Source organism: Typopeltis vanoorti, chromosome 3 (assembly GCF_054136105.1).
Source record: "Typopeltis vanoorti isolate ZY-2024b chromosome 3, IOZ_Tvanoo_1.0, whole genome shotgun sequence".
NCBI classification, from domain to species: Eukaryota; Metazoa; Arthropoda; class Arachnida; order Uropygi; family Thelyphonidae; genus Typopeltis; species Typopeltis vanoorti.
In genome coordinates, this window is record NC_143551.1 from 114,937,090 (window position 1) to 114,964,549 (window position 27,460).

At 35.3% G+C, this 27,460-nt stretch overlaps 1 protein-coding gene across 1 annotated transcript; it reads right to left on the minus strand.

Annotated features, from left to right (window-relative positions):
• Positions 1-25,307, minus strand: LOC150108487 (uncharacterized). The gene is made up of 2 exons (XM_090415895.1): positions 24,916-25,307; positions 1-1,530 (listed from the first exon to the last, which is right to left on the minus strand). The coding sequence occupies exons 1-2, from the start codon at positions 25,253-25,255 to the stop codon at positions 857-859; spliced, it is 1,014 nt and encodes a 337-aa protein (XP_090272021.1). The 5' UTR covers positions 25,256-25,307; the 3' UTR covers positions 1-856.
• Between the last annotated feature and the right edge of the window lie 2,153 nt (positions 25,308-27,460).

Consider the following 27,460-nt stretch of genomic DNA (forward strand, 5'->3'; position numbering starts at 1 on the left):
TTTAGGAAGTGGGAAACAACTTTATTTATTTTGATTTGAAATACAAGCACTAATTAGGAACAACAATACCAAACTTAATACTATTGCAAATATACATACATTAGCGTACCGTCGTGATGGCATTGGCGTCCCCTCGTGTAGTATTCTAAAGATGCAAGTTGTTCGATATACTTGTGCATTGTTAGTTGAAAATAATGCGCAACAAACGTGCCCGTTGATACTTGAAACTAAAAGAGATGAATGGTTATGTATGTGCAAAATATAATGTTGGTGATCAAAGTATGCTGGGAATAAAACAGGGAGGTGTTTTTATTCTATAAGATTTAAGTGATTTTCTTGCACGAGATATTTATTACAGAATTTAAAGGCATGGCGATTTATTAAAGTGATAAAAGTGAACGATATTTGACCAACAGCTAAAGCGGTGTGAAAAACTACTTTTCCTGTAAGGTCATTGAAAGCGTCACACGCACTTCTAAAGGTTTTTGATATTCCTTTTATACAAATGGAAGGATTTTGAAGTGAGAGAGTTAAATTCATTTTTCAAAAAAAAAAATTAATTGCTTAATTAATGAAATAAATATGGTTACATTACTATTGCCGTAGACGCGACCGACACCGTTCCGTCATTACGAAAATTTCTGGGTGTTTATACAATAATATACCAAAATTAAGAAAAATAAATTAATAGCGTACAGTTTAAAACTGATTAGGAACTTCCTTCAGTTTTTACTGTTATTTTGTTTGGAAATGTTCAACCAGACAAAGAGACTGTTGAAGTTCATTAGATTGCAATTACCTCAGAAAGAAGAGAAGTGTTAAGTGCAGATCGAGGAATAGCATCCCCAAATACTTTTCATAGTATTTCTGGGTCTTCATAGTCATCTGGGAGACCAAACATCCCCATATGTGGCAATGTGCGGTACCACTTTTCTTCTTCTCCTTCCTCTTCCTCATCTTCATTTCCTTTCTCTATTTTGTTCCCTTTTCCTTGAGTTTCTTCATCATCTTCGTCTTCATTATCTTCCTCGTTCCTGTTTGAAATCCCTGCTTTATGATCGTCCGTGTCTGTTTCATTTTCTGTATCCCATAATACTTTCTGATTATTTATACCTAATGACGATATCGAATCTTCTTCTTCGTTCTCTTCTCCTGTGGCATTGTTTTCGTCGCTTTCTATTTCTGAGGACTCTTTTTCCATTCCATCCATCAGCGCCTCCTTGTCCATATCCACCAACTCTCCAACATGTGATTTGAACGGATCCGCCAGTTCTTTGTATTTCATAAACTGGCCATTCCAGTCGTTTTCATCTTCATAGTCAGATGCATGCTGAAATCCTGAATCAGGAAAACCATGGTAGGATTGTGCAAATGATTCCGGAACGAAGTCCAGTTGATTCAGATCTTCACTTTCTTCTTCTCCTTCGTTATCGATGTTGTATTTTAACCTTCTTTCTTCTCGGTCTTCTAGCTGTCCTCGAAGATTCCAGGGGGCACTTTGGAACTCGCCACGATTTAGCTGAAAATTACCTGAAAATAAAAAGAAATCTTAATTAATCTCTGTAAGAAAACGTAAATAGCATTTTGGAATTATTTCATAGTCAGTGGCCTAAAACAAAAAACATAAAGTAAAATATTTTTGGTGAAATAGATCGTAAATCCACACAATACTAATTCTACATAATTGAAGCACTTGTCTGCTCATTATAAAACCCGTGACATAATTTCATGTATTTCAATTATGTAGAATTATCTCTGGGATAAACTCTATCCCATAAATTATCTATTTTTTTCTCGGATATGGCAGAAAGAAAGAAAGAAAGAAAGAAACTATAATCCAGTGAACTTTTGTTTAGTCACTCAAAGCCCAGAGCTAAATGCACCTGATTGGTGGGAGAGAAAGTCATCTTAAAAACTGGTAGCACTACATCCACATGATTCAATCAAACAAGCAATGATTTAAACAATCTTCTAATTCCTTTTCATTCTTTAAATAGAGACCTTTCAATAATCTTTTACCCCCCCCCCCCCCTTTTATTCAATTACTTCATGACCAGTGTTCATCCTTCGCCTCGATAGTTGGGTGCATAGTAGATTGCATATTTTCTTGTAAGTGGAAGGGACGATATTTCTTATCTCTGCCAAAATTCAATTAGTTTGGGAACCAGCTGAAAAAAAATCTAAAAAAAATATTCCTCTAATCGACGCTAGAATTAAATCTACTGATCCAGCATCAGGGAAGTTACCAAAAAGGCTATCCAGGCATTTCCGTATGATGCAATATTCAATATTTTTACAGACCAGACTAGGAATGGAATCTCGAATAAAATACGGATCTTTCCCCATCTTTATACTGCTATGCATGTTTGGGTGGGAGAGAAAGTCATCTTGAAATCTTTTCTTCAACCCAGGATATCTGTATTTAGCTTTTTTATGCTATTTTTCAAAAGTAGTTGTAGGCAATTATCTCACGGATACTTGTCTATAACTACTTTTACCTTAAATGATAAAACCACAGCTCAATCGCTAATAACGATGTCCTTTGTATGGGAAGACCTGAGTTCAAATCTCATCTAGGAGACGAAGAAACTTTATGACTTTTCAACCGAAGATGCACGTCTTCAGTTGAAAACATTAAAGGGTATTGTTCCTTCAAGAAACTTGGGTTTTTCATCCAAGAAAATTGTAAAACAAAACTCGCAAGAAGAACGCAGACATAATATTAGCCTCGTTTGGTAGCTTTGGAAATGATTCCAAACAATCTATTCCCTAAATTTTTGCTGGGTGGGGGGAAGATGAGCGACGGTTGTGTGATAAAAATATGACATTTTATGACTGGTGAACATCTATCGTGCCTCATAGAAGACGAAGGGCATTCTTATAAAAGTTTTTAAGTGTTCATGTTAAAAATAGAGCACACATGATTTAATCTTAAAAGCATTTAAATATTCAAACACAATACGAAAACAAAATGGAATCAATTCTCGATTAATGTTTCAAGATTCAGGAGTTATTATTATCTATGCTTGAGTTTTAGGTGATACTTATCGTAGAAAACCAACTATGACACACACCTAAGAACAAGGAAGTCTACCACACACACACACACACACACACACACACACACACACACACACACACACACACACACACACACACAAATTTCGATCTGAAACTTAATATAATTAACAATTATATTAATATAATCAATATAATTGACTTCAATATAATTGACAATTCAAAAAACTTGACACTTTTCAAGAGAATTCAGGGAATTCAGAAACATCATTCTTACATGTTATAAGAAATTCGATCAGTCTTGTCTGGCCAAGCACGGAATCGTCACTAACACAGAATTTTCTGCTCTTAGATCAGTCTTAGATGAGCATTTAATTTCAAAGAGTGCCGAAATGACTGTATTTCTTTACCAACATTTAAAGTAAAGATAAGAAAAGGCTTATCTTTATTTTAAATAACAGTTTTTCCCCAACTTCATTATCCCTTGTGATCTCTATCTTTTGAATTGTCAGTTACACTGAAGATAATTTATGTTTCAGATCGAAATGTTGGTTAATATACGTTATTAATAAACTGTCTTATGCTCGCATGTTTCAATAGTTTCATTACATTATTTATTTTATAAGCATCACCGCTAATATTCTAACGTAAGAGAATTCAAAGTCTCCATTATCTTTTAAAGATATCCTTTTTACAAATCAATAAACGCAAATGTGTCCTTGACAGAATTCAAACTCGGATCTTTCCACTCATGTAATGTAAGTTCTGTAATGTAAGTGATGCAAGTTCTTCAGATGCTTTCTGAATGTTTTTCCTAGTAACCTCTGTGTATATAAATAATGTTATGTCAAAATAATTCACATAACACTTAGTTTAATCTTTATATCAAGGCAATGCACAGTAATATCTTTACATGATTATTATTCTTGCAAAATGGTTCATATCACTTAATTCCCGTTGTCAAGTAGGAGTTCAAATTGCTTTTAAAAAATCAATTATGGCACATTGGGTGGTTCTTACTGCTAGCAATTCAGAACAACGTAATTTGTATTCTTTTTCCTGGAAATCGATAATGATGATCTTTTTGATTTCAGGGGTATGTTTAGATTGCATTGAATCAACGATATTTGAATAGTGGGATTCTGGTTGTTTGTGACATGTTTTTGTTTGTCTGGTAGCTGAACTTGCAAACCATATTATGGCAGAGTAGCATGTCGGCATGAGTTATTGTGGTTCAATGTTTTAGTACATTTTGTAGCTTGTTGTTTGTAGTGAAGACAATTCTATAATTTGAATATTCGTTTTATTGCTTTATAGATGTTTTGAACAGATGGGAATTTTAAAGCTATGTGTAGTATTAATATGCGGTTTTGGGAAACACGTGATTTTTGACTAAGTGGATAGCGTAGTCCAGGGATTGGCAACCGGCGGCCGAAACGTGCATTTTTGGTGGCCCATAAAAGGTTGACCATACTTACATGGCATGTGTCCGGTATGTTGAATTATTTACATAATACATTTTATAATATGAATAATAAATTAAAAATAATTTTATACTTATACTTCGTGATATCTCCCGTGTAACTTGGAAATACCAACAAAAGAAACTTCTGCTGGTATTATTCAAGATTTACAAACGGAATTTTCAACAAGATTTGTGGATTTTCATAAAAAATAGCATCGAAATACGATTATGTTTGAACGCTTTTAATGTCGACATTGATCGATGCTTACCAAAAAAAAAAAAAAAAAAATTGAAGGATTAATCAGTTTCGCAAAGATGACAGTCGCATTGGGAAGCACCTTCATTTGCGAATAAGAATTTTCTGCCATGAGGTTTAAAAAAAATAAAATTACTACTCTACTGACTGATGAATATTTGCATTCTTCGATTCGAATTTGTTTTTAGGTGATAATAATTTTTCATTGTGTTTTTATTTTCATATCTCGTACTTTAAATATTTCTGTGTTTTTTAAGATTGACATAATAAAAATTGATAACTTAAGTATTTTTTTTTCACTCACTATTTTCTCTTAAATAAACGCTTGCGGCCCGATTATTAAAAATAAAAATTGAATGTGGTCTGCGAGTCTGAAAAGGTTGCCGATCCCTGGCGTCGTCTATAAGTTGCATGGTGTATTGTCAAGAAATGAAGATATCTTTAAGATGAGTGATTTATTGGTCTAAGGCAGTGTATAAAGATGAATATTTGCAAGCGTTAATGGATTGTGTTAAAATAACAGATTTTTTGACACAATAAAGGTGATAGGAGGTTGTTGTTGTTGTCTTGTCCTTTGAAGAGTCTTAGATGTTTCCGTGCGCTCTTTGTACTGCTTTGGCTATGTCTGTGATTTTGTTTGTATAGAGCTGTTGTTCAGGATTAGGATCTATTTCTTGCAAGGCTGCTGTAATTGCTGGACAGGTAAAGATGTGAGTGGGTGTCAGTTCCGTATTGGGGCAGTTGTTGCAGTTTCTATATGTTCTCGTATCATCTGTATTGATCTTCATTCCTCTATAATGTCCTGTTCGTAGTCTTGCTATCGTAGTGGAGGTCCTTCTGTCAGCATTGATCTCGGGAATTTGATGTTGTATCACTGATTTCAATGGAATTAGTTTAGCTTTTGCTAGTGCATTGGCATCAGCAAGAGTTATCATATGAGTTTCTTGGTTGAGTTCTCTGGCCTCTTTTGCTAATTTATCAGCTGCTTCGTTGTGATCAATGCCTACATGAGCAGGAATCCATTGTAGAATGCAACTTTTACCTAAACACTTTAGATGATTTAAGAGTTTATGGATGTCTTGTGTGAGCTTGGTATTGCCATTTTTGATTGCCTCCATAGCTGATCTTGAGTCACTGTAAATTATAATTCCTTCAGATTGTTGAGATGATGATAGATTTAAGTAGGCTTCTAGTGCTTTAATTATATAGGAGGTGAAATGCAAATATTACAATACTTGTAGGTTTGTGTTATACTTTGGTACTGATATGGTGATCGAATCTAATGGTAGTTAAATTCAAGAAGTTTATGGTTTTATTTCGTTCGTATTCAACGAAGAATTTTAATCTGAGACTAAAGGTATTGAATGAACGGGCTAACAGTTGTATGGTTACCGATGTGAAGACCAAAAATTTGTTCGTAACAGTGGTCATTATATTTAAATAAATTGCCGGAGATTATTATTAGAAAGAGTATATCTGTAGGAGATAATTGTGTGCGTTCCGATAGCAAGGGGTTTTGGGCACATCGACGTTTGTATATAGTGATGAAGCATCTAACGAAGAAAGAATATTATTGGGATATGTGCTCATTTAAATGATATGCTGGAAAAGTTGATTAATATTTTTTTAATCATAAATTTTGAATATTTTAACAAAGGTTCTAGTAGGAGCGCAGTAAATTTAGATAAAGGAACTATTGTGGTATCTTTTATGAAATTATGGGACAATTTCCTGGATTGTGCATCATCTGAACTTGTCCAAAACTAGTAGGGGAACAGTTTGTACGAGGAATAATTGGTTAGCAGTGTATTTATCTAATTTGTATTTTTCCTTGAGTTGGTGTATTCGTTTTGCAATTTATTTTATAATGTTAGGAATGAGGTCTTCATAGATTGCTTGGGTTATTGATGATGTAAAGAATTTTATTATGGTAATTTGTTTTGTTTATTATTACAGTAATTATCTTCTTTATCGGCCTTACTGATAATAATAATGTGGTTTTTTTTTTTTAATTTTATATAACTTGTGTAAAATATAAATCGTGGTGAGAGATTTTTTGCAAGAATTATTTTACTATTTATGATATTTTTTATCTTTTTGGGTCACTTTCTAGTTTAGTTTGGGCCTCAATGATGTGTTCTTTTTTAGGAAACGTTTTTTTTTTGGGGGGGGGGGGCAAAATTTAGACTTTATTTAATACTTCTATTTCGTCCGAAGATAGCATGTAGTCAGATAAATTTATAAGCGAACTAACGGCGTTATGTTTAATTTCTTTGAATGCGGAGAAAGTGGGAGTTGGGGAGGGGGTTAGGATGTGCTAGTTTGTGGTGATGAATTTGTAAGACTTTTCCAGTTTTATTACGACGTTCTTCTATTATGTAGGAAGCACTATTAGTTAACGATTGTAGTTTGTTGGAGAAATTTTTTCCATCCTTTGGGGGCCTAAAATTTCAGTAATATAAAGATACTTTACTTTTATATCATATACTAGTCCACGTTTACATCGTCTTATAAGACATCCCTAAGAGAGTACTGGAGCTTCGTTTTGCATTATATTACCAAGCATACTGAGTGCGATTAGCACAATAGCATTTTCGTCCCTAATTTTGATAATATAATGCAAAACGAAGCTCTCCAAACACGTCAATCGGTAATAAATATCATAATTATAAAAATGTTCCACGAAAGAGGTTTATAGTAGTAATTTTACTGTTTGGATTTAAGTCATAAACCACTTTCCTGTTTACATTTCTTTTCTAAAAAAAAGGATTTTAAGGAAAAAGGTATTTACTTTTTTTATCATGGTTATATTATACATTTTTTAACTAACTCTCCATTTGCACCTTTCTTTCCCTTTATTATAGTTTCAAACTTTTTAGTGCGCACATTTCAGACTGCACTTTGTTTTCGACACACTTCCTGCAGTTGCCACAGCAACAACATCAGGAAATGCGCGCAATTTTCCAAGACATTTCTTGTAAAGTATGCAGAAACCAAATACTATTTATATTTGGGGCAATAACAAAGTACTTGGCGCGTGCATCTTGCTTATGCGAAGTTAAGTAATATTAGATTATCGAGACCTAATGTAACCATCAAAGTCACGAAACTTCTCCTTACGAAGGATTTTCCTCTCCAACCTTGAAAAAAAAAATCACTCGAGGAAATTACAGCGGAGATTTTAGGCCCTACGGAAAACACGGTGATTTGATTCTGTCGCACCTTTCAGAACATCAGGTGCACGTGCGACAAGAGTTTTCCGAAGAAGAAATGAAGAGTGCCTCGAGCCACGAAAGCCTTTCCACTTAGCTGAGCGCTTCTTTCGATACACACTTTGATTTTTTTTTTTTTTTTTTCCATTTCCCTTTCTTTCGCTTAGACTTTTGCAATCTGCCGATCTTGCCAAACAGCACGTAATCTCCTTAGCATGCTTAGTTATAACGAAAAGCGTACTATTCTGAAATACCCCGAAACACCATTTAATATTCGATGTTTCACAGTCATAGAAGAAAGTGTGAAAGTTTTAAGTAAATTTGTTTGCAGTTTCTTTTTCTGTTAGCATCAAGAAAGTAAATTCGCCAATCTGAAATGGTCGATGGAACATTAGTGAAATGCTGATACAGAAATAGTTCAAAATGCACATGCAGGAAGGAGAACTGTGAAAATAGAGTAGGCTTCGTAAACATTTTATGTTGTTGTTGTTTCAAGTTATGGCTAAAGCAACCATTGCTATGAGGCCAATGTGTTATGGATGCTCATTGCATGTTGGGTTTCCTTCTAGCCAATTAACGGGATAAAAAGGTCGACTTTTCGGAATTAAAAATCCTTCCGACTTCGTTATAAGGCCAGCTAACTCACACTTCAGTCGAAAAGCTCTAATTAAAGGTTCTTCGAATTGTATAAAGGATTTGAACCGAGATCTTTTCAACTAAAGTACATCACTGATACCGACCAATCTAAGAAGGCTCGTCTGCACTAATCAATAAAACAAGAAGAAAAAGAAAACGTCTACTTTCTTTATTAGCGTAATCGTATAGACGAATCGTCTAGAATTCACAAAGAAGTGGTTTATATTAAGAAGTGATTATTGCTTGGGTACCCGATTTCGAAAGATCGTTCGATAGGCTAAAGAACGATCCTGTTTCAGAGCTTCAGCAACTCTTCAGCAGGATTATGAAATGGAATCGTTTTCAACCAACTTAATTAGAAGATGGTGCAACAAATCTATGAATAAAGAATGAACATGTAGAGGTAAGAGCATTGACTGTCCAGATGTTAGCAGGCAAAAATGTTCATTGCATTCGTGGGTCTTTTGTAATGACCACCACATGCAGTTGGAACGCTTTGAGGAAGAGATTGCACGTTTAGCCGCGCCATTTATAATTGTTACGGCAACTGTCAACAACTGATAATAACGTAACGGACAGCGTTTTTTGAGGAAATAATTAGTCAATTTAAAAGTGATGAAACACCCACGGTGACCATCTCGCTTACATCAGTATATGCTGTCTTCTTCTTTGCAGAATTTTGTCACTGATGTCTTGACAAGAGCAAGGACAATGGTCGTGGCCTCGGTTCATTGATGCGATCTCTTCCTTAGCGCTTAAATCTTCAGACTTGTTCCAATTCCGTTCGTTTTTTTTTTTTTTGTTTCATGTTTTTGCCGCACCCATCTCGAAAATAAAGCCATTTCTCGTCACCCAAATCCTTTATGATATAGTGCATTTTTAAGTTATTTATGAAGCAACTAGTTTTCCTAACTTAAATTAGGTAACTAATTCCGAACCAACTTAAAAAAGAACGCTTGTGTATCAGAGGAAGCGATCATAAAAGAAGCACAAAAATAGATTCGATAAGTAGCAAAAAAAATACTTGTAAAATGAATCGGATTGATTTTACTTGCTACAAATCCTAGAAAATTATGAAGCTCTCGGAATATAGGAGAGTGAACACTTTTATTGTTAGATATTGGGATGCACGTTTTCTTCCTGCGTGACAGATCTCATTAAAGGAGAAGATCATTCTAACAATTTCCTGGAAACAAGAAAACTAATTGCACGAAAAGTGTTGAAACACGTTATACTACTCATCCTCTATATTAATAATATTTTACTAATAATTTCTGGCTTAATGAATGAAAAAACGTCAAGCAATATATTCAGTATACAGAATCTCTCTTCTCCAAAAGAAAGTAGATTGTGAGTGTGTGTGTGTGTGTGTGTGTGTGTGTGTGTGTGTGTGTGTGTGTGTGTGTGTGTGTGTGTGTGTGTGTGTGTGTGTGTGTGTGTGTGTGTGTGTGTGTGTGTGTGTGTGTGTGCGTGCGTGCGTGCGTGCATGCGTGCGTGTGTGTTTAATTTTCAAAGAAAAGAAGAGGAAAACTAGGATATGACATTTTGCTTCATTTCGTTGATGAAATATCTTCATCCGAGTTTCCATGCCAACCAATAGCTTCTAACCCACGTCTTCAGATGATACCCGTTCGTAACAACTGATAATCCAACCTATCCAATAGATCCCTAACCAGCTAACTCCGCTTCGCTTCTCAGAGGAAAGCCTGAGGCTTTCTCAACCTTTAGCACACTTTTATTTTATCTTCTTACATCTAGCCAGACACCTGGTCGCCTTATTAGTGTCTTCGTAAATTAAAATATCGATTGTTTATCAGAAAAATGCGTGAGGAGAAAGAATACTCCACGAAATGAAGCAAGGTGTTTTGTTAGCGAGTTAAATTTTGAGTTAAACAACTAATTAAAGAAGAGAGTTGATTGAGAATGATCTCTTACACGCTTCTCAATCTCTCAGTGATATCATTACGATTTTACTTTTCTCCCCGCAATAGGGTTTCATTGGATCACCTTGAGAACTCTAGATGGATCCCTTTACACCTTTCCCAAGATTTCCCTCGGGAGCATGTGCACCGCAAGCGCCCAATGTATTGAGAATGATTTCATGGTATTGTGGTTACACCAGTACGACTGCTACTGTGAACTCTTTTTGTTCATAGCACAAAGTATAGAAAAGACAAACAGCACCTGAACATGAGCAGACTGGTCATTTATTAAATCCTTCCGCCTGATAAAACTCCAAGTTTAAAGTGTTGTTTTATGTACACTTTCTTAAAATAATTTATCAGTACCTTCATACAGAAATGGAACAATCAACGAATAAATGGACACCAATTCTGCAATTTCTCCCCCCCCCCCACTTTTTGCAGGAGTATATTGCAGCGTATAAAATGTGTTCTATTCATGTTTTCATCTCATACTCGAGCCCAGCAAACAAGTTTGTTAGTGGAGTTATATCATTCATGGCGATGCTTCTATAATGAAACCGGTGGGAAGCGCGTCACCTGGGACTGCGTACAGCATCCCATTACACGACGATTAGAGAATTTAACCACCTCGACCAGTAGTAATGCCCATCCTCGAGCGAAGTAATTAACCATAGGATAATTATCCCGCTCCACTTAATTTACCAGGCTTGAAGCTTGAAGAACATTTACTGTACACAAAATCTTATATTCAAAAATCTTTTATTGAAATTTTTAAATATAAGAATTTAAAAATTTTTATCAAGTATATTTATCCTCTCTCTCTCTCTCTCTCTCTCTCTCTACTCTACCCTACTGCTTATTCTTCATTTGGTTATAAACTGTAATGCGATTTAATTACACAAATAATAAAAACAACAACATTCTTTTGAATTAGGCCCAACTTGGAAATTCTGTACACCGGATAACATTTATAATGAAAGTTCGTTCGTTTAAAATCATAAAAGTTTACAAAGTATTTTTACGACTATAAAAAGTATTTCTGATTTAAAGACCTAAGATTTTGGTGGTTGTGATTGTTATACAAGCATTGATTATTGATTAAATCGACTAGTTTCGTAGGACCGAATAACTAATTTCTTCTTCTTCGGTGTATGTCTGCAAAAATCTTAGAAAAATCGTAAGCGGTGCAAATATATTAACTCAATTAGATGACATTTTTTTATTTTAAATTTTGAATTATTTCATTCAGTATACGATTCATGATAAACTAAAAACTAATCTTTAAAATTCATTTCACTAAATTTGTTTTGAAACACGTTCGGCCAAATTTCTAGATATATTTCTCTAATTTATGACTTTGACCGCCCTCTAGCGTATCAACATTTAGATTACGTTTCGAAGCTAGTAATATAACATGCTGTACATTACTAAAAAAAATCCAAGACCTTACATTACTAACGCAAGATCCCATTTGTGGTTTTCTTTGACGTTTCAAAAATTTCATCTTTTCTGACCTCGTTAGTAGCGTGGATTGCGTCTACGGTTTTCACCAATGGACTGAGGGTTCTAATCCCACCATGGAACGGAATGTTGCCAAATGTCTTTCGTTAGTAGATGCTTTTCATTAGAAAAGCATCTCCTAACGAAAGATTAATTGGTTTTTAAATTTCTGTAGTGTGTGTCTGATGCATATTTCTAAACTATCTAAAAAATGCTATAGTGTGTGTCTAACCCTTAGTCTACTTACTGTATTGCGTTAGGCTAACAGCCTTTCATGGGGGAATTCATACAAAAAAAAAGGACTATAGCAGCATTCTAGTAGATTTAAAAATTCTATTGAACTAGTACTCTCATTAGATCAAAAACATCATGATAAAATAAAAGCGTTAAATATTCTATAGTTCCGTAGTGATCGAAAATCTATGAAACAACTTTTTTTTACTTAAAAAAAAAGTATAATAGCAAAGTCTGAAGCAAATAAACATGCTATTAGCTCTTTAATCTTGTAAATCGAAGTATAAAGTCAGTACTGAATCAACAGAAGGCACAAGTTCGTATAATCCTTTTTTTTTTTTTTTTTGTTAGTTCAAAGTTCGGTTACCAGACAGTACCTCTTCAGTTAGTAATTTTTTTCAGTAGGTAAGAATTGGTTATATTATGATACTAGCGATGTGCAAGCGATGAGTTAAAACCAGCATTAAAAAAAAAAGCAAAACTAAAAAAAAAAAAATCAGCGTTTGCAAAATGCATTTTATTACTCCTATTAGGGGCAAAACCTTCCTGCAAACGAAATGAAAAAGCGTCGAATATTCTGATATTCGATACGGAATATATTATCCAAAAATGGTCTAGCTTAGATTTTGTGCAATCAAAATGAGATTACGAGCCTCCGTAGTTCAATCAGTATAGGCGAAGCCGTTTGGTGGAAAACACCTGCGTTCGATTCCCATCAATGACGTGAGGGAATCGAACTTTATCTGGTCTCTTTCGACGAAAGGTGAGTTAGCCAGTGTCATTCGGAGGTAGGATTTTTTTTCATCCGGAAAATCGGTTTTTTGTTTCCCCCAGAACAGGCAAACCGTCCCCGTGAACACACAGCCACACACACGCACGCGGATCTACAGACATAGGACACTCCTGGAATAGGATTGACCTACCTATTCTATGGGATTTCCGGTTTTGAATCGTAATAGGTCACTAGGCCTAATACGTAAAGGAAGAAGAGAAGAGAAAAAGAAAATGAGGTTACATTTTGAAGAGTTAAATATCAGCTGCCATTTTCAAGACCAATGAAACCAGACATTTAATTCCTTCCAAGACAATCACCCTTGGTTATCATCGTTAGCCAGCTTCCCACTTCAGTGAGAGCCGTGCATTAACTTGGTGGCGCAGTTAATGAAAGCAAATGCTTGTTCACTGCAGGAATTAAAATGTTCGAAAACTGCTTAAGGCGTTATTCTTAATAAATTCTTCTTTTTCGGATAAACTATTTTTCTGTTTTTAAGGGGAAGTGTCTTTAATAAAAACAAATATCAAATGTTTCAAGAACAGCATCGGATCCAGCACAGAATTCTGTCGAAGCCTATTAACCGCATCTGCCCATTTGAGAGCTCACCATTCAACACATCTCGAGCATTTTATCTATTAAATGTACCTCAACCAGTGTAACTCATCGGCATCATTAATTTTCAAAAAAAAACGTTGGTGGTATTGTATCGAATAATAAAATCAAAATGCATGGAACAAAATCATTTATTGCATCCGGATCCGTTTTTATACAGTATATCTCCCTAATTTCCTCTTTTCAGTCCTCTTTATCGAATAGAAATCACTTCTATAATCAGTTGATCCTTCTCTAAATGTATGTTGAATGTGTTAATATCTCTTCTCTTATTTCCTACATGATTGGAAATACCTGTAAGATGTAATCCTTGAAAAATTAATCGTTTGAAGAAACAATGAAAGGAAAAAAATGACCATGATGACGTCTGAGGAGACGTTTACATTAAGAAACACTTAGAGAAGATAGGGGAAATATTGGAGAAGATGCAACCACAGTAAACAGATGGTGGTGGTAGAATTATGTACATTTCGCTGTAGATTTCCAAGGTCTACATATCCAATCAAAATGAACGGAACTGAACTTCTGGAGCCTTCTTAAGTTTATATAAAATTAATATTACAATAAACTGTGGACGTGAGATAAGTTTGAAAGGTTCCGTTGTTTTTGGTGCAATAAATACAACAACCCACACCTCTTTCATCTTTCCTGTAACGCGTGAGGCTCAATAGCCTGACAGCCAAGCCAAGTACATCGGCTTCATAGAAACTTATGAATACTATTATAGGGCTGTCGATCATATCCTGATAGTGTGACAATTTTTGAGACTGGCTAACTCACTTTCACCTGTAAAGTCTTAATTCTTTGCGTTCTACGTGGGATTCAAACTCGGATCTTTCTAACCAGAGATTCATAATGTATATGCATCAATGGGCACCAAAGCCTTCTTTAATTACATTATAATGAAAGACAATACTTGTCGTTAGTGTGTGGGAGGATGAGAATGCTTCCAGTTATAGTCAATACTTAGAGCAACTCCTAAAGAAGTTAATCGCTTTTAGTGTAGAAGAACAATTCTCCTAAATATAATTTCGTGCTTAAGTAATCAAAGATCAAATTTTCTTTTATTAACATGCGAATTTTATAAGGTGAATGATGTAATATTTCAGAAAACATTAACTCATGGTCGAAGATTTCAAGTAATAATTCTTTCCTTTTTTTTAAATACATTATTTTTTCTTTTTTCTTTTCCTCCGCTACTCATTATTTTTCTATTATGTTCTTGTCATCCGAACCTCCCTTAATCTTCATATCACACCAATTCATTTACTTTGGACGCACATCGTGGAAATACGACTACCGCTAAAATCGTATGGCTGTCAGTTACTAAAACTTGAATAGGTCTATATTTAGTTCGCAAACAGTAATATACATAAATCGTTAGCTTAGCGGCTTTCACTATAATTAGAGTACGAGGACATCTAAAATCTACCCACTTCACTCGACATTTATTTTTTCTACTCTTTTTTTCTCCTTTACTACTCAACTTTCAGAGCAATCAAAAATTCATTCAGAACTTGTTTGGTCTGAGAATGTCTCGTTAAGCTTATTACATTCATTAAAGTTAATGAGAGCCAAGGATTCTGGGTATGGTTATCTTTACTGTCACATCATTGGCTGTTCTCCTTGAAGAATTAAACCGGTCAGTGACTGCCGTGACCTTTCTACTGGCATAATGCGAAATATTTTACGATACTTTAGTCAGTTACAGCATCCTGTTTTCTTGGAAAATGAATGTAAAGTTGACTCCGCCAGGTCTAGCAGGGCGTATAAACATAACAAATCTTTCCACCAAACTTATGAAGACTGTAGTCCATAAACCACTTAAGGTGGGAGGAATCTTTTGTTATTGTCGTCATTATTGTGTCCACAGGTCTTAAGAAATCATATATCTTATTCCTTAATGTTGTAGACAGACTTGTTTCCTTCTTCTAGAATCCATTTAAAGTTAAACGACGGCTTTCTTTTGCTGCATTTGTTCTATTTTGCTTCGCCTTCGTATTCCCTACGTGACAATATACGTCTCAATAAATCTCATCAGGTCTACTCGTAATCCTTTAGTTCCTTCCTTCCTTCCTCCTGTTGGTTTTCACTCTTCCAAAAGCACTTTTCTCAACTTCAAGGCAGCAGACGCACCCTTGGGTTTGTGTGGAAAGCATGAATTACAATGACAGCACGTATTACAGTTATTAGATACTTTGAAGTTATATAAATCAAACAAATCCTTTCTTGCCTTCAAGGTCCATGTGTGAAACAGAAATAGTTGGTAAATAAATCTCATTGATGCACACGATGAGGATTTTTTTTTTATATAGTTCTTTTAAATAATGAATGCATAAGATTCATAACCGTGTGATATTCCAAATGGGAAATCCAGTATTTGGGAAGCAAGTAAAAACTAAATTCGAAAATAAATCAATTGCAATTGACTCTGAACGAGCACGTGATTTACAAAAATTCCATCGTACATTTTATATCACATATTGCTGTTTTTGCAAGTATATTCTCGCTTTTTTATTTTTATTTATTATTATTATTATTATTTGAATTCGAATTTGTAGATTTTATGATTCTAAAAAAGGAAAACCTGCAAACATATAGAAGTTTGAATTAAGATTTATAACATTTTGTGTATATAAATTGATTTCTTTCATCTAATTCTCCGAAGTAGTGATAAGGCATTGTGCTGAGTAGCGGTGTCTTTATAATAATAACGAAGGTGGATGCTATTGCAAGTAGTAAATTGGCTAAGAGATGAAGTTCTTTAGTCCTTAATGTTCATACAGTACTACTAAATCGACTTTTCTTTCAGATAATGTACCGACTAATGGACTAGCTTCTTTTTTCCTCCTAAATGAATATACCATCCGATGAAATGGAAGTACTATGGAGGAAAAGTGGGCGAGGATGGAAAGAGAAAAGGGAAGGGAATATTGTCATCTAAAAATGGCAACATCGCAAACTTGAATGAAAAAAAAAATCATATCACCAACAAGCATCTCAATTATGGCCTTGAATTAAAAATAGAGGCTTATTAGTTTATGAGGACCTTATTGCTTGCATGAGCTTTTATATGCTATTCAACGTCTCTCTCTCTCTCTCTCTCTCTCTCTCACACACACACACACACACACACACACACATATACAGATACGCTATTAGAAAGGGGAAAAAGATGTATTTTTTGTTAACTAAATGTAGAAAAAGAAAGTATTTAATGTTTTTTTCAATTCAAAATTAAATTCAAATTGATATTGGTTCCTTTAAATCAAAATTAAATAAACCAATATCATTAGCAGTTGCGTATTTAGGTGGGAGATGAACTGCACCGCCCTGTGTGAGACCATCGCCCTGCTTACTGGAGGCCTGAAGTGGCTTGAAAGAGTTCCGTGTTTGGTTTCTAGAGGGGTTTCTGGACTATGTAAAAATAAATTTAAAAAAGTACAAAAATTATAAACTTTATAAAAAATGAAAAATCTCCTTAGCCCATCCACGGGTATAAAATGTGCTGCAGGTTTATAATAACCTTTCGTGGGTGGGAATCCATAAAAAACTCATTGTATTAGCTGAAAAGACAGCTGAAGTAATGGTTCCCAATTAACAAAATGAGAAATAACTGATCCCGGGAATCAATGGTGATATCAAGTCCCTATTTATATGATTCTACCAACAAAGTAAGCCTTTTCATCCGTGGTTACCACCTAATAACAATTTAATTCTCTCATTTTCCTCTATTTATGCTTTTTAATAAATAAACGATGACTCAATAGCTGTATCGAGACTCAGGAGTTCGCATTAATAATAATAATAAGAAGAAGAAGAAGAAGAAGAATCCGTTTCCACCTTTGCATGATATACACTGAGCTAATACGTTTTGCTGAAAAATGTTAATTGTTAATAATGCGGTTATACCAGGAATCGTACATCCTGAAGAGTAACGTGCCGACATAATTACATGAGTGATGAACATTCTTTTCATGTGTATAAACAAATATTAACATCATAAGAATATGCAGATGCTTTCATCCAGTTGGGAAATGAGGTAGCAGCGTGTATTGAAGAATAATTTTATTATCACAACCGACGTAGGCATAATGGAGGTTTCAAGTTATTCGCGCTTACCCCCCCCCCCACCTCCCGCTATCCCACTGAAGCTGCCGGACGACTCATCTCGTGATCCGTGACAAAAGTAAACAGTCGCGTGTTTGAAAGAGAAAGCTTCGTTCCAAAAGGGTTTAAAAGCGATCACGTACTCATTGGCTGTGGCTCCCAGAGTGCACTACGGGGAGTTCTCGGCGTGGGACAAGGTCGGTTATATCACGCTCCTGTGGTTCTGCGTGAGATGTAAAGAAGCGAAAGAAAGAAAGAAAAAAAAAAGATTACTGCTCCTTTTCCATCCGATGTGACTTCGCATAAGAAGGTGATTAATGGAATACTTATTATTGAGATCTCAGATGGAGTCAACATCCTTGGAGGATAACTTCTACACAAGTTAATCAATTTACGTAGTTGGAACTTCACTTAAGAATGGGGAACATAAGGAGAAATTTCAACAAATGATTTATTACAGACATTTCCCTCTCCTCCTCTTTACTAAGACATATGTCTGTACTGGTCAGGTATGCAGCGCATAGTCTATGTGAAATATGTTCATCAATTTAGACATATTTCCGCACGGAATACCTCTCCATCCAACATCATAGAATTGTTACATCTATGCAATTAGGGTAAACAAAGCGTGTCAGTTACTGCGCTGCCCACAAAAAAAAAAAAAAAAAAAAAAAAAAAAAAACTGATCCTACATCTCTCTCAACAATACACTTCCATCTCCATTCGAAGTCCTATCGACATCGGTAGCTCGCGACTTTTGTAGCATAGCAGGCTACACCTGAAATTATTGTTTTAATACAACATATTGCATTATTATTATTATTATTATTACTATTAATTTGAGCCTAGGTAACGAAGGCGTTTGGCTTTACATAAAACTCAGTAACGGTGAGATTACGCACTTATTTATATCAATCACTGAGGATACATCTTCATCACATGCGTACGTGTCAGGCTTAATGGCCTGCAGTGACAGTCAAGCAGTTTGGCTTCATATAAACCTAAGTAATCTACTATTTCTACCAGCTTGTATTCACAAGCCAGTTTGTCTGTTCTGCGAGGTGAAAAACTAGAGTTTCCGGTTGCAGGGAAACTCTTCAACCTCCCTATGAGATCAGCTAACTCACTTTCAGCTCAGTAAGTTTACTCAGTAACAAAAAGATGTTGCTGAGTAAGCTACGGAGGTTCTACCGGAAAAGTACCTGGTACTATTTTTTTAACAAAATTAAATCGAATTGGAAAAAAAAAGTAACTCAAAAATACTTTAATGTCTAACATTTTCTTTTTATTATTTTTTTTCCTACAAAGCGCACATGTTGCTTCTTCTGAATAAAATTGAGGTTTTCGTCATACTTCTATTAGATTCATTCTTCAATCCGATTAAAATGGTTAGTATAGAGATATCCACACCTGTGGATATCTCTATACTAACGTATAGAGATATCTCTATATTTCTTTCTGTCAAACGTATGTGACTGCCCGATTTTCTGTTAAATCCATTGAACATTCGGTAATATGCTCCTAGAATTCCATTTCCTACATTTTTTGCAGGAGATTATATTTGAAAATCATTACGTGTACTTTGGGAAACTTTATTTCAAAATATTAATATTTTATTGACTGAAGGCAAAACGAAAACAAAACCGCGCTACACGCACTAAGGATTTGTTATACTTCAAAATAGGATAATTTCGTCATAGTAAAGCTTTAAGCTTAGATGTTCTCATCGAATGTTTTGTTTATGATAATTTATTGAAGAATAGAACCACATACGATATTCCCAAAAGAAATATTGAAGGACGAAATTCTTTTAACTATTAAGGGAAATGGCAGCCTTTGGATGCTCCATTTCACATTATCAGCTGCTTATGTCCTCTTTTTAAACTTCAGGGCTGTGGTTTTTATAAGTAGTTAACGCGGGAGTGAACGTCGTAGCTAAGATTATACTGATGAGAGAGTAATCTGCATCCTATACCAGATGTGCTTAATTTGTGAGTAGAAATATTCCGATCTAGAAATAATTACGTTGATAAAAACTTCTAAAAAGACCAACTTGGTGAATCGAAATAAGTATTTAGATAAAATAAAAATATATATATTTAAATAAAAAATCCATAATTTTTATTTAAACCAAAAATAGGCAAAAGGAAGTCGATATTTAAGAAACCAAAATTACTGAGAGCATTTAACGGCTTGTTATACTTTGACCTTCATTATTTAGGGACCCTCACCCTTAATAACGAGAACCACAAAAGTGCAATATGGTTCCAGGTGAGAGCAAAGCAACTGGTAAAATACCATGAAAGCGAAATGCTTTCTCAATAGGATGGAGTCTTTCAATGTTGCGATGCACACCAAGGGATCTCTGTCTGTACGTTACCAGATTCTTTGGTCTCTTGACATGAATGTACTCCGTTCGTTTGATTAGGAAATGGAGATTTATTAGAGCCTCCGTAGCTCAGTCGGTATAGACGAAGCCCTTTGGTCGGAAAGACCTGGGTTCGATTTCCGTCAGTGACGTGAGGAACCTTTATTTGGTCTCTTTCGACGAAAGGTGAGTTAGACGTCTCATACGAAGGTAGAGAGTACCGGGAAACTGGACTTTTTCTTCTCCCAAAACAAGCAAACCGGCCCCATGAACACACATGGATTACAGTCATGAATACGTCCCAGCCATATGCCGGTCCCGAGCCCGGATAAAATTAGGAGGGTTGGGGAAAGCAATGGTGAACTATCCTGTAAAAATCTCACCAGGAACACTTTGTGGGCAATGCCTACAAAGTCACCTAGAATCGGAAACGACTGAAAGGGAAAAACAGCAGACTTATTCTTTCTAACTATACGAGTACGTGTGTTATGACTAGAAATAAACTGATTTAAAACCAAGGGATCGTATGAACAGTACTTGCAGTCCATTATGTGCGTGGACTAAAGTTCATGGAGCTCATTTCTGACATGTGTGATTAGGTATTTTGTAAAGTCGGTTAACAAGCGTTATGTTGAAATAAGTAATGGGAAGCCCTTGTTTTTAAATAAATAAATCATGCAATATATATACTCATGGTGTTGACTGTATACTTTCAATGGCACGTGTAAAAGAACTTCGAAAGACGTGCCTATTCGCTCGTGGCATTGGTAAGATGTTGCATCATTCACGGACTGTTTTATGAGCCGATGAAAATGTGACGATTTATCCTCTCAGAAGGCCTAGGAAGCGAACGTCTACGTATAAGGTGATAACGAAATCTTGACAGTCCGAGGAAGAAAAATCAACCCCAAATCTTGAATCAACAGACATTTAGAAGAGTAGGTCAGGTGATCTTAACTCTGTAAGTTTAGATGATCGGGAAAAAAGTGTAACGCCACTCATCGCTCCGTATCATCGAATACTTTATACGCCAGTGAATTGAACCGTCGGGTGAGCGTCAGATCAGACCAAAGCGTCTAACAGCGGTACGTGGTCAGGTTGAAGAAGGAATGGTTCACAATACTGACTAATCTTATCACAAATTCAGGGAGAGTATACTTAGAAGGGATGAAAGTGTGATCTTGGCCTAATTAGAGTGCGCACACTATCGCGATGTGAGCAATTTAGACTTCTCTGTAATATGATGCTCTCCGAATATACTTTGTCAGTAATTGATTTCATATCCGGTGATTATTTCAATATTATTATATTGAAAGATCCAGAAATGAATGAGAAAAAAAAAGAACAAAAAAAAAGCTCATCACCCATCTTTCTTCCACTATGCAGAGGAAAGTCTTAAAGATATTCAAAACGAAATATGAAGACGATGAAGCTGTTTTTTTTTTTAAATATTTCGTTGGCTTCAATGTATAGCTTCATAAAAAAGGGCGTTTTGATGGAGATGTTTTTGCTATTTCATTATGACTTAGTATTTGTACGGCATCTCTCTCTCTCTCTCTCTCTCTCTCTCTCTCTCTCTCTCTCTCTCTCTTTCTCCATCCTATGATCATCTTATGATTCATGAACTGACAGTTTATTATTATTATTATTAGTAGTAGTAGTATTTTCTAATGGCTATATTGACACCATACGTGCACTTTTCATTGGTCATTTTTATGACAGAGTCATAAAAATGTCGCCCATTCTTTGTGCAAGAGGAGATTCAGTCTGCAATCCTTTTCGGCTGCGTATTCCTTTTTTCCCTTTTTTCGCAAAAAACGAATCTCGATTTCCATCTATTCATTCATCGATGTTCATCGATTGTTTCATTCATTGATTCATTGATTGTTCATCGTTCTTCCCTTCCGGCGGATAGCAACTTCGATCAGCTTACAGAAACGAGGGGTTGGTTTCATTTTACGTTGTCAAAATTGCGACTCCAAAAATATTTTTTTCCCTTCTATTCTGCTCTGCATGCTATAAAAGAGAAATGATAGGCATGAATTGATGCTAAGTAAACAGTAGTTCTTTATGAGATGTTTAACAATCTGATTTTTAGAAAAGAAATCTTTGCGACATTTGTATTTTAATAATAATAATAATAATCCTCGATTCTTTCTTGAAGTACTTTTAACGACATCCATATTCGTCACTCCACAAGAGAAGCGATTTATGTTAAAGGGAATTTCCATACGCAGAAAAGAGTGCCAAGTGTTTGCTCTCCTCCTACAGTATTTGTTATCCAAACACGGAAAAACTGTGCCTTTGATGAACCCATCAGAAATTCCATCAACGGATTGCGAAAGTGTGTCTTATGGACTTTAAGCAGCTTGTTTCTTAAAAAGCCACACATGAAGATGGCGATAAAAATTTTCTACGCAGCCTTCAGCGCGGTGAAAGAGCACGCACTGTTTATACGCCTAATATCACCAACAGATCATGTTTTAAGGAGTGGGAGGTCATCGAGATGTACCTGTCAAAAAAATGAATACATGCCCATCGAGTGTTGACGATGAGGAGTTTAAAGGTCACGATGGGCAATTATTTAAATGAAACTGAATCCCATACGCTTTGGTTTCAGTTCGTTTAATTCATTTTTTGCTTTTTCTTTTTTTTAATTCTTTGAAACCGATCATCACAACGATGTTTTTTTTTTTCGTACATTCTTTCGTTGAAATAATTTGTACGTAACTGATTAAGGCAGTGGGAAAATTTAAATAACTAATTTTCCTACAATATGTTTTTAAAAATCTCATCTCATTAGTACTATGACACCGCACAATGAAAATCATCTTTCTTTTGATATTTTCAATAATCCGATTATATTTTCAAATCTTTCAACTTATCAGAGAAAAGACGGACACGTATACAAACACATAGGGTTGATTCGGCAGAAGTAGAAGAGAAGCACAAGCTTTTACATATTATTTCCTTTTTTGTTGTAGAATAATTACTATTTTATGATACTCATATTATATGACTTACTTCCACTTCCTTATCTGTTGAAATCGCAGACTGAATATACTGTGGCGTTAAGCAAATAGATCGAAAGACACTTGCAACCGATGTAGAGTGACTTATCGTATAGCAACTGACATAACTGTTAAGTTTGACGCACCGTTGGAAAAAAATTAACCTCTTTCTCTTAAAGGGTTGTGAAACAACACACCTTTTTATTTGGAACTGGGAAAAATAACATAAAAAACACGTCCTACTTTTCCCATTTCGGACTACGAACGATCTTCCATTACTTGATCAAAACAAACATATATTATGTACCAAGCTGTTGCAATTTATAAGGCAGGAGGACTATTCCACACAAAAATGATGGTGCGACTACAACCTATACTGCTCTTCAAACCCCTGGAGCAACTAATTGGCTTTATGTTGTTACAGGCAACACCGAACTGTCCTCATAATAACCAAGTTTCCACGCTATAGTAACGATTACCTATAAAACTAGACCGTGTCTACTATTAAAATATTAATTTCAGCAGTTAAACCTACACCTATTAATATCGGAATTGGCTATAATAAAACGTGACTACAAAGTGAATAACTGGCGCTACCATCTTCCGACACTAACGATTGATAATTTGTAATGAATGTTACATGTAATAAGCTTCAAATTATGGAGTTTATTACCTGATTTTCATCATTCATCAGTTCGATGCCATTTTTATCAGAAGTTATTATCGAAGGAGATTCATTAATGACAAAATTAAATAGTTCTACCTTTACATATTTAATATAGTTATAATTATATGAACATCTTCTTTATATATATATATATATATATATATATATATATATATATATATATATATATATATATATATATATATATATATATATATAAGAAAAACATTTAAGAGATTTAGCCAGATATTTTGAAAGGTTATATGTCGGAGAATCAATTCCTTCTATGATAGGTCGAAATGGGATATTTTCTTTATGAATTTTAGGAAATCCATATAATTGTGGAATAAGCCGATGGGGAGAACGAAGAGAAAGGCGTATATTTCTAGGTAGTTCAGAGGTAGTTTTCAGTAGGTTGTTGGTCCGGTTGTGGAGTTCACGGGTGGGATCTCTCTCTCTCGAGGATCGAGTAAGTGTCACTCCGCAACAATTCCATCATCTTGTTATGATATTCATCAATGTTAAGAAAAACTGTGGCGTTGCCTTTATCCGCGGGAAGAATAATAATTTTTTTGTTGTTATGTAATGTCTTAATAGCCTGTCGTTCCAATGAAGAGATATTGTCTGTCGGGGGTTTGGCATTATTGATGATGAAATGAAAATGGATTCAATGTGGAGTAAATCAATCTTCCTATATATATATATATATATATATATATATATATATATTATTATTATTATTATTATTATTATTTTGAAATCCTGAAAATTAATTAAATTTAATTATTTAACTCATTTGCAACTAAAATTTCCAGCATCTGTTGTTCACTACAAAGGCTACCGTTGCTAATCGTAGTTATCACTGTTTAGACTTCTTGGAGGAGGAACAGATGGAGAATTGATGCATTTTTACATATCATTTCAGTAATAGTAATATGACAATACATAAACTTTTGTAAGATAATAATCAGAATGCAGAATTTCAAGCGTCGTGTAGCATACAAGTTCTTTTAAGATTTATTATTATACAAAAAGAGACCCCCCCCACACACACACATACACACCGTAACTTGGGTTTGAGGATGTGGGCGGTAGATGGGTGTGTGTTTTCTAAAAGGTCACTTACCGTCGTCGTCAGCATCGATAAAAGGGTTCTTGGCTTCGCTTTGACTCGTGTCCGATACTTTGGCCAGTTCTGGGAGATCGATGAAGCCATTGCTGTCCAGATCGTAGCTTTCAAAGTTCGCTGGGAGAGAGACCGGTTGGAAATCACCTAACGATTCGGAGCGCTCTTCGGTGTCTAGGACTGTTGGCAGAGCTTCGTTCGCTACGGAAGAGGGCAAAGAACTTTTGTGGTCTTCGAGGGCATTATCTGACTGCTCGGAAGTGTCAAGGGGATACGAGAAACAATGAGAAACCACAAGGAGCAGCACTATAGTATTTGTCTGTCGCATGAAGGACGCCATGTCGAACTGCTAGAAATCCATGAGCGCCAGCTTTGTTATTTAGGCTTGTACACTCTGGATGTAGACACGGTGATTACGACAGAGTTTCGTAAGAGATGCTTGTTGGGCATTTTTAGAGGTAGTGCTGCCATCTGTCGGCACATGTGTTATTTATTGAAATTAAACCTCTCTCTTTTCACAAGACATTTTTTGTAGAGTATGATAAATGTGTATTATTTATACCAGAATCAGAGTTTAAAGAGCCCTTCAAAATTCTAAAAATATTCCTTATTTGTTACAAAGAATATCGTCATTTCCTGGGGATGTTTTTTTTTTTTTTTTTTTTTTTAATGAGACTTTTCTCCTCCCAGAGTCAGTACGCTGATTTGTATTCCGGCCTGCTTTTTTAATGGCAATTTCTCAATTAAAAAAATAAGGTTAATTTAAAAGTATGCTTAAGTGTATGTGTAATTGATAGTCGAAATTACTGAAGTTATGATTAATCCAATTAATAATAATAATTCATGACTTATTTTTCACTGTATTAACAACACCACAAACACTTTTATCAACAAAGATGTTTTATTAACGCTAATATTTCGCTGATTTTCAACTCAGCATCATCAGAGCACAACACACATGTAAACGCGACAGTGAGTGAGTGAAACAATATAATTGAAAAAGACAAAAGATCTAAAGTCCTATTTTTGGCGCCCTCTAACGAAAAAAAAAAAACAGCTCTGCAGGAGTTTTTCTTAGGATAACCGTCTCCCAAATTTTTGGCAAATTAATGCAACCATATTTGTTAAGGTTGGGAGAATTCTTCAAAGCCATTGCTGACTCAAAAAATAATCTTTCAGATCTATAACGACTCCTAAATAGCACATTCGTTTTCCTCCATTTAATCCTGTGTGAAGGAGTGTCCAAAGCATGGTCTACCAGTCCCGACTTGCCATAGTAATAGTAGCGAATGTATCTTTCATGTTCTTCCAGGCGGATGTTCACTGATCTTCCTGTTTGCCCATAATAGCCCATAATTTGTCCAAATTTTTGTCACCTACCTAAACAGCCAACACCCCAAAATTCACTCCACAGTAGAAAAATAATCAAATAACTGTTTACCATTCCTTGACACATTAGTCACCCGCCTTTCAGATGGATCACTATCGTTTTCTATTTACAGAAAGCCTACACACACAGGAAGATACCTACATAAACAATCACATCAACATCCAGCCCAACAGTACGGCATTTTAAAAACACTTACACACAGAGCCAGAGCCATTTGTTCTGATGATACAGCTCTGACCACAGAACTCCAATATCTGCGCCTTACGTTCTTAGCCAACAGCTACAATCCCTACATAGATAAAATACTACATAGGCCCATTACTCTGCCCTCCCCTAATACACAAGAATATAACATGACCATTTCTATTCCCTATATCAGAGGTACATCGGAAAAGATAGCCAAAGTATTGTTGAAACATGGCCTTCGCACCACCTTCAAACCTCATGTCAAGCTGGCAACTCTGATCCGCTCGCCTAAGGATAAACTTCACCCTTTAGCACACCCAGGAGTGTATGAAGTTCCTTGTGACTGTGACTTGGCATATTATGGGCAAACAGGAAGATCCGTGAACATCTGCCTGGAAGAACATGAAAGATACATTCGCTACTATTACTATGGCAAGTCGGGACTGGCAGACCACGCTTTGGACACTCCTTCACACAGGATTAAATGGAGGAAAACGAATGTGCTATTTAGGAGTCGTTATAGATCTGAAAGATTATTTTTTGAGTCAGCAATGGCTTTGAAGAATTCTCCCAACCTTAACAAATATGGTTGCATTAATTCGCCAAAAATTTGGGAGCCCTTATCCTAAGAAAAACTCCTGGATAACTGGGTTTTTTTCCCGTTAGAAGGTGCCAAAAATAGGACTTTAGATCTTTTGTCTTTTGCAATTATATTGTTTCACTCAGTCACTGTCGCGTTTACATGTGTGTTGTGCTCTGATGATGCTGAGTTGAAAATCAGCGAAATATTAGCGTTAATAAAACATCTTTGTTGATAAAAGTGTTTGTGGTGTTGTTAATACCGCGAAAAATAAGTCATGAATAACCATCAACACCTAAGCTTATCTGTTAGATTAATAATAATAATATTTTTTTTAGTATATTTAAGCGCTGTAACTACAGCACTGAAATGTGATATGTGGGTTTGGA

Coding starts and splice junctions, on each gene's coding strand:
- LOC150108487 (XM_090415895.1), bottom strand. CDS start 25,255: ATGGCGTCCTTCATGCGACAGACAAATACTATAGTGCTGCTCCTTGTG. Junction 1,531..24,915: donor TATCGATGCTGACGACGACG/GTAAGTGACCTT, acceptor TTTTATTTTCAG/GTAATTTTCAGCTAAATCGT.